At 37.1% G+C, this 8,626-nt stretch overlaps 1 protein-coding gene across 1 annotated transcript in view; it reads left to right on the forward strand.

Moving 5' to 3' along the window:
* Nucleotides 1-8,626, forward strand: part of LOC107702517 (ephrin-B2a-like) — a 21,889-nt gene continuing 13,263 nt past the window's right edge. Inside the window, exons 1-4 of the mRNA XM_016504859.1 lie at nt 1-169; nt 3,212-3,501; nt 7,773-7,865; nt 8,242-8,355. Coding sequence (XP_016360345.1) covers nt 18-169; nt 3,212-3,501; nt 7,773-7,865; nt 8,242-8,355 — 649 coding nt within the window. The 5' untranslated portion in view covers nt 1-17. The remainder of the gene's footprint in view (nt 170-3,211; nt 3,502-7,772; nt 7,866-8,241; nt 8,356-8,626) is intronic.

The following is an 8,626-nucleotide window of genomic DNA, read 5'->3' on the forward strand; positions in this document are numbered from 1 at the left end:
GTGGATCTCTCATTGTTATGATCAAATTTGGACTGGTGAACTGTTTTTGCATCGCAATGGATACAACTGTGTGGAGTTATATATTTGGTATTTTCGTGGTTGCTTGTCGAGTAAAACTGACTCGATCAGCAGTTTTAGAATCAATATATTGGAATACTTCGAACACCAAGTAGTAGGCTACATTAAAAAAAAGGCTTCAGATAGATCCAAAAAACGTTGTATGGCAAGCAGGTTTAACATTTATTCTTCTATTTTTTCTGCTGTCTATTTTATTAATAGGCTATTGGTTATTTTTAATTATTAGTACGTAACCTAATCTCTATATAGTGAATATTTATTCCAATTAGTTTAGTCACTTGTAATTCATTTAATAGCATACATTAATATTAATTTACTGCTGTCCCAATAATGACACGTCCCCTTGTAACTGGGAAAAAAAATAAAAAATAAATAAAATTGATTTTGCCATTAAATGGTGATCTGTGGTTCAGAGTAACTGTACTAGTTATTGTCCCAGATGTACCTTACTAATAGCCTTTTCTGACACTAGTGTCTATCCCAGCTGTTGCACTAGTTTTTTTCTTGTCATATGTAATGACTAGTTATATTGGCTTAATTGTCGTTCAGACTTGTAAAATTTACTAGTAAACTTGTAAATGCTACTAGTAAAATTTGGAATACACACTGTTGTCTAATAAATAACAAGTAGACTTAATAGAACCTAATAGTTAAGTTAAGTTAAGTTGATCTCTGAATTACCGATCTCCATATAATTCAAAGGCAAACGTACTAGGACTTGAAATAAAACAATATGTTGATTGGTAGGAAATACCCTATAATGTAACATGATTTTTCTAATCTCCAAAGTACCACACAGACACCTCGAGCCAAAAAAGGTACTTGAGGGTCTAAAGGTGTAGTAAAGAAGCCATTGAAGAACAATTCATTTTTTTTAAGTTTATCTGCAATTTTTCACAGCTTTAATTTGCTGATTTCTCTATTGATTTTTATTACCCTGTCATAGTAATTTAAACACAAGACAGCTCACTAAACATATTTGTAATCCATGGCACTTTGTTGGAGGGCCACCCACCTTTCCAGACTGCAGGGTTTTAGTTACAATGATGCTTTATTGGCAGCAACATTGAGATGCAAGTACTTTCATTTGCAGAATCAGGCTGAACGACGATCACTTTTTCAAAAACAAACTTCCACCTTATAGACATTCCCACTATTTGTAAATGATAAAATTTAATTTTTGTTAAACTTTTATATATATATATATATATATATATATATATATATATTTACATAATTTAAGCAATTAGGTAAATGCAATGTTTTGTAGAAATTATATGGTAAGGTTGACAATCTTGCAAAATCGATGTACCCTGGTATTTGCCAAGGAAAAGCTGCAGAATGAATCTGCACTTAGAGCAATCAAATTTCTGGAGCCCTTACATCATGGTTGATATCGTGTAAGAGTGCTGAGCCACAGCCTAAATTTAGGACTGATTATAAGATGAGAAATGTTAAATTGAAGAGTGGATTACAGCCTCTTTCTGATTGCCATAGAGAGATCTGTTGCCTGAGCTCTTTTTTTCCACTGTGAAGTGCATCTCCAAGGTCTTATGACGATTATGCATCTGTTCCTCACCACATCTTTCTGCATGGGGACAAATAGTTTCAGTACACTATGCTAAAAGAAAGGGAAATGCACTTAACAAGGGTAAGTGCTACATTCTGAGACTGAAATACCCAACCTGGTGTTTTCTCAGCTGCCAAAGTAGTACACACTCTCTTTCTGCCATAGGGTGGTCTTGCCATTTGGTCAACTTGCCTGAAAAAATGTTTGGATGTTATTTACTTTAATATTTGTGAATACGTCAAGCATTTTCACCAAAAGTGCACTTAGATTTCACATTTTGCTCTACAATCTGGCCGCTCAGGTGAAACTGGTTGCCCTGGTAGCTGTTTCTTCACAGTGGTGAACCTGCATTCAAATAGATCAGTTTTGTTTAGATTCAGGACAACGTTCTTTTAAGATGCTAAGCTGTGGTGTAGCGGAGCTTTGCTGCAGGTTGTAATCGGTTTTCATGAGTTCCAGTAGCTCAGTGGGTCATCTTTGTCACAGAGCTTTGGAGACAAAAGGTGCGCTGGGATGAAGGCACAGTTCAACCCCCATCCCGGTTTGAGCCACACAGAAGTTGGTACTGCAGGGAGAGGAGGAGGGGCACTAAAGCTTCCTGTCTTCTCAGGACCCCCAGCAGAACCTCGAGGGTCCCTTTCTTTCCAGCTCTTAATGACTTTATGAGGATGGAAGCTAGTCTTAGAAAGTGACTCTTTTATTCTGCCTTATGGTGTTTAGGGAAGCATGGGAGAGAATGAGACCATGTCTAACTTTGTCATGGCAGATTTAGAATATAAAGGACAAATCTAGTGCACACAATGGCCTGTTTACAATGGAATTTGTGTGTTTAATGAGAAATCAGCTTAATCTGAGAATCTGCAAATAATTGAAAGGTCAATATCAAAACCCAACAACTGAACATTGTAATAGGCACTATTGTGAGGTTGTAATAAACATCGAGGGCAGTGAAAGGACTGCCAGCAAACAGTCAGGAGTCAGCGATTGTTAATTGTGCAAATGCATTACTGGGTAGAGAAGTATGTAATAGGGTTTAGATGCATTTGCATTCTGCTTCAAGACAGAACTCTGAAAATTAGCCAAAGGAAATTGCTTGTCTCAATCCATTTTAGTTGGATGCTTGTTTTATAACAAATGGAGGGTGGCGGCCATGGGTCAAAGATATTTTACAAAAAAAGTCGATTTTTTTTTACATTGAAAGTCAGTGTTTGGACCCCACCGATGTTGATTTCATGGTCATAAACTGTTAAAACATATTTCAAAATACCATCTTTGGATTTTTGTTTTTGGGTGAACTATCCCCATCTAGTAGAACTGATCCTTAAAAATATTAATAAAGCCAATTACCAGTTGGTTAATTGAATTACCTGAAGAAACCATGAGATGGAGATATTTAATAGTTTTGCTTTGAGGATTAATTTATTAGACATCCAAACATGATATATTTTAAATAAATGCCTAATTAATAAACTATGGAGAATCCATTCATTATTATGCATGCTAATCAGAATTTTTTTTTCTATTTCTGTAACTTTATATTTAACACCACTTTGTTCCTTACAGGTTTGTTCCAGGAAGGGGTGTAGTACTATACCCTCAGATCGGAGACAAAATGGACATTGTGTGTCCAAGAATCAAGCCAGGCTCCACTGAGCAGACGAACACCGAATACTTCCAGGTCTATCTTGTTCCCAAAGAACAACTTGAGACCTGTCGAGTTACTAAGGGCGACATGTTACTGCTCAACTGTGACAAGCCGGACCAGGACGTGAAGTTTACCTTCAGGTTTCAAGAGTTCAGCCCCAACCTGTGGGGCCTGGAGTTCTACAAAGGGAAGGACTATCACATCATCTGTAAGTGTATTGCCATGCTTACTCAAGAATTTACTTCAGGTGCTGATTCATGATCGTTTTTCAACTTCGTTGCCAGCTGTAACACTGTGTAGAAGGAGTCAAATGCAGAACTGATCCCACCCGTGGGAATTTCAGCCTCCGGCATTGTCTCCCAAAATATCTTTTCCGTGTTCTTGTCTGGGAAGGTGACTGACTTGTAGCCCTCCAAAAATAGTGAAAAAATCAAGTTTATAGTTAATGGAAATATGTTAAATCCATTGGCTTTACCACACAAGATGTCTTTGTTATAAACATAAATACATTTATGTTCATTAATCATAATATTGTTTAGCTTGCACACTTCATTTTTCTTTTTTTTAAATGTAGTTTTTCCCAGGCCTATTTGTTTCTTCTTCCCCTACGGGGAGGGGAACGTCTCAAGTCTTCAGTGTTCTCTGGGATAGAAGACTTGTTGATGGCCCTTTAAATTGATGTCATTAGTATCATACGACCACTTCGAAAAAAGGGGTTATCGTTCAGTTTAGCGTGTTGATCTCAGCCCCTTTTCGGTTGGCACATTCCTTAATGGCCGTTTATGTGATTTAAGATTTACACGCTCCAAATCCCTCAATCCTTTGCCAGTATGAGACGGATCGGTTTGATGTGATTTTTCAAGGCAGCTTGGCCTGCAGCCCGAGGGACACGGATATCTGACCTAAATGATTCTAAAGAGACTTAACTCTGTGTCTGTGTGTGTGTGCCTTGTGTGCATGCAAATGTCAGAACATGTGCATGTAACTGTGATCTGTGTGAGAGTTGACAAAATGAGAGGAAGATAACTTTTTTTAGGCATGCTGGAAAGTCTTGACGTACACTACCATTGAAAAGTTTTTATTAGAAATTATTACTTTTATTCAGCAAGGATGAATTTAATTGATTGATTAAAAGACGTAAAATAATTATCATTATGAACTTAAAATAATGTTGCACAAGATTTCTATTTCAAATAAATTATATTACTATGAATTTTCTATTCATCAAAGAAAAAAAAATCACAGTTAACACAAATTTAGTTTTATCAATGCAGTTTTCTACGTTGATAAAAAATAAGAAATGGTTCTTAAGCACCAAATCAGCATATTAGAATGGTTTCTGAAAGATCATGTGACATTGAATACTGGAGTAATGATGCTGAAAATTCAGCTTTGCCATCAAAGGAGTATATCATAACAAATAGCAAAAGTCAAAAACATTGTACTATAAACTTTTGAATGGTAGTGTATATGTGCTTGCTCATGAACAAGGTACTAGATACTATTTTTTCCTATCAATTTTCACTTTCTAGAGAAACATTTAGGTTTTATATCAATGGATTTTACAGTAAGTTAAGAAAAATACATTTACTTCATGTGGAAACATCTAAAGTAATTGTTAAATAGGCATTTGTTCATAAAGCATAAATAGTATTTTGCCATGTTTCACAGTGTAGATTTAATTGGAGCAAAAGGAGAAAGGAAGAGTGCTAGTAAATTTAAAAAAATAGTTGGTTTAATTGCATTTATATGTTTGTGACACAATGTATATTATTCAAATTTATGAGCAGCCATTAAATATCTGCGCAATCAGTACAAGACATCATGGCCTGCTGCACTTCCCAACAAATAATTAGCATTTCTTCTAGACATACTGACAGACAGGATATGTTTCTCTGTGGATATGTGGTTAAAATATGATAACTAGGATAGTTAGATCTCCTAATGTCTGCAAAAATCTAAAATGAACATACTGAAAGGATAACATCTGCTTTGATACACTTGTATGTGCGCAACTTCAATTTTCCACCTCCACTTTGTTGCTCGGTCGCTGGCTTCGTGACTTGCTGAGCTGCGCTGGCCCGAGGCGCTGAATGTGCTTGTTGTGGTTAGGAAATGAGCGGGCTTCATTCAAGCCGAAGAGTCGGGTCACATCTAGAGATCGGCCGCTGCAGATGAATGTGGGAATGGTTGTAGGGAACTGGGGCATGTTGGGTAAAAGCTCTCTCTCTCTTTCTCCCCCTCTGTTTTTCTCTCGTTAGGTCTTTGGTTGACTTTCTCTGCCCACCCCCCATTCTCTTGCCCTTTCACTCGCTGGTTCCTCAGTTCTTTCTGTGCCCTAAGCAGTTTGGAGGGGAAGTCCATTTGTTCATGTGGGATTGGTCTTAATCCTCGCAGTGAAAGAGAGATTACGGCCCAATGGAATTCTTTAGCTACACTATCAGAGGACACAGCATGGGAGTGCAGGCACAATGGCGTTTAAATCGTTCGACCAAGCCACTCCACTAGCCGTGGATTGACAGCCAGAGCAAATCCTTGCTATTCTGTGATAATGATGTAAAAAGGCTTTGGTAATATGCTTAGTTTCTGTAAAGTTCAAACCTGTGTGATTACACTGGCGTTATTACTCACAGTATGAGGGTTTTCTCAATTAGCGTGCGCGAGAGCACGTGTGCACCTCTCGTAAGGATTTACTGGCAAACAAACGCAAGCTTTTAAGAAGCTTTGGCATGCTGCAAAACTGAGATTTTCTCTTTGTGAGAGCAAGCTGAACCTTCACCTTCTGCATACACATGCATAGTGACTGATGGACACATGACTCAAATGTCCGCAAGGAACACTTGAAAGGTTTTAAAGCGCCTGTGAGGATGCATGCGGAAAGTTGACCCGGTCATAAACTAGCTCACTTAGTGCTACTAAACCGTATATGGCCAAATACATTCACAGTACTGGAAGAGAAATGGGCCTCGAGAGGAAAGAATAATTTGGTGGCATGTAGAAGGTTTAAGACGGATGATGGGCTTTCGTTCAACATCTGAAATGTAGGCTACTAAATGTTGGATGGGTGAATCTCACATTTACATTTAGACATTTGAATCTCACAAAAACAAAGAAAACAATTTCTGTTGCATTATAAAACTTAAACGAAACGTTCCTATTTTTATTGAATAGACTTGTTCGGCATTGCTGGGAACGCCCACAAAAACGTCATAACCATTTATGCCGCGGGGGAAAACAAACCATTCGAATTAACGCGCGGAGATCTTGTTAGGCGCTTGATCTTTACTTTTTGTGATGATTTCGATTGACTTTTGCTTGGTGCAATGTCGAAAAGTTGCTGTGTGGCGTTCTGTACCTCTTAATAAGTTAAAAAACCTGATCTGACGATGTATATGACTGATACCCTGCAATGATCTGTCGTTAGTCCCGTCCCCCTGCACCGCAACCGTATATACATATTTTCATATTATCTTTATTTTAAGGCATGTATTTGTGAAAATGATTAGGCAGCCGCAGCACACACCACATAGAATAACGCTGCACGTTTCAAGGCACTTCAGTGGACCTTCATGTTACCTGTTTTGTCAATGTTAAAAAACTTCTTAATATATCAATAAGAAAGTATGACAGGCTTTTACTCAAGTCGTTATCACTTTATTAAAATTAAGCAAAACAAAACGACAAATGTTTACTTTCACAAGCCGTCTCGTAGCTAGTATAGTAGCCAAAGCTGTCTCTTGCTCAATTAGGTAACAAAAAAATGTCGGGAAACGACACCTCTGGCCATTCCGTTGGGTCGTTTGTCCAGTCACAGATACCGTACGGACAGTCCGACCCAATACGGCTCAGTTTTTATGCGTATGTTGCTCTGTCGAGCGACTCATTCTGAGTCAACACCATGCTTTTCCAATGAGGGGGAAAGGACTGTTTTCCCACGCCGACTCCGCCCACACAGCTATGACGCGACACTGATCAAGTCTATATTGCTTTGACATTAATTTCATAACAAATCTTACTCTATGTTGTCATTTCTGTAATGTATGTGGATGTTTCACTTTTAAGATGTTTTTCCCATGTAATTCTTGTTATTCTAAAAGTTTATGTGATTCACACTATTTTATAGTAATCAGCATAATGCTGATGCCAAATAAAAATGATTAAAAACATTTTATTACAGCACATTTTACTGTATTAAAGCAGCAAATAATGTGTAAATACCTTTATTATTATAATCAGTTACTATAATAATTGTCATTTTTATAAGAATTGTCACATTCTAGAAATGAAAAGGAGATTTTGCATTATTATTCTAATATTTCTAATTGTCGTGAAAGTCACAATGCAAAAAAAAGTCTTTATTTTCATTAAGAAAAATATGATCCAGACATGTTCTTGACTGGTTTTGTGAGATGTTTTATTTATTTTTTTATTTTTTTTGTGAACAATGCCTATTTAATTTTTTATTCTTCCCTCTTTCAGCCACATCTAACAGCACTTTTGAAGGTCTGGACAACCACGATGGTGGTGTTTGCAAGACCAAGTCCATGAAGCTGGTCCTGAGAGTTGGACAGAGTGAGTATCACCCATACCTACACCTGCACCGATGAAGATCACTGCTTCCATAACAGTCTTTCATGTCACTGGTCTTGTGGGTGTCCATGCTAGTGTGCCTCAGCGTGTAATTGAAATATCATGTGAGCTTGTTTCCTGTGGCTATGCCAGCTGTCCTTTCTTTGGGCTTGTGGGGAGATACTTGCAGCTTTACGCCAATTCATTAAATTCTCTCTCAAAACCTGGGGCATAACACCCAGAAGCCAAAAAGATGTAAGGGTGGTCCGATATTATGTTCAGATCAGTTTTTCAGTTCGCTGAACATTTTGTAATGCTTTGCTAGACTAGTAATTTTAGTTGCAGCCTGTTAATATTTAACTCTCTGTTTTGTTTGTAGGTCCTACAGATTCATTCTCAGCAAAAAATCATCCAACACGATATCCTCCAAAATACCTTGATAATAAGGACCAAAACACCTTCAGCAAAGAAAACGATGTTGTCAGCAGAGTTGGTAAGTACTGGGTAAATCTCACTAAATGTCATAAATGATAAAATGATAATTAAATTAATTATTATTAAATTATTAAATATTCTATTTAATGCACTATATAATACAGGTGCATCTCAATAAATTAGAATGTCATGGAAAAGTTCATTTATTTCAGTAATTCAACTCAAATTGTGAAACTCGTGTATTAAATAAATTCAATGCACACAGACTGAAGTAGTTTAAGTCTTTGGTTCTTTTAATTGTGATGATTTTGGCTCACATTTAACAAAAA

Source organism: Sinocyclocheilus anshuiensis, unplaced genomic scaffold, assembly GCF_001515605.1.
Source record: "Sinocyclocheilus anshuiensis isolate Anshui unplaced genomic scaffold, SAMN03320099.WGS_v1.1 scaffold218, whole genome shotgun sequence".
Classification (NCBI taxonomy): domain Eukaryota; kingdom Metazoa; phylum Chordata; class Actinopteri; order Cypriniformes; family Cyprinidae; genus Sinocyclocheilus; species Sinocyclocheilus anshuiensis.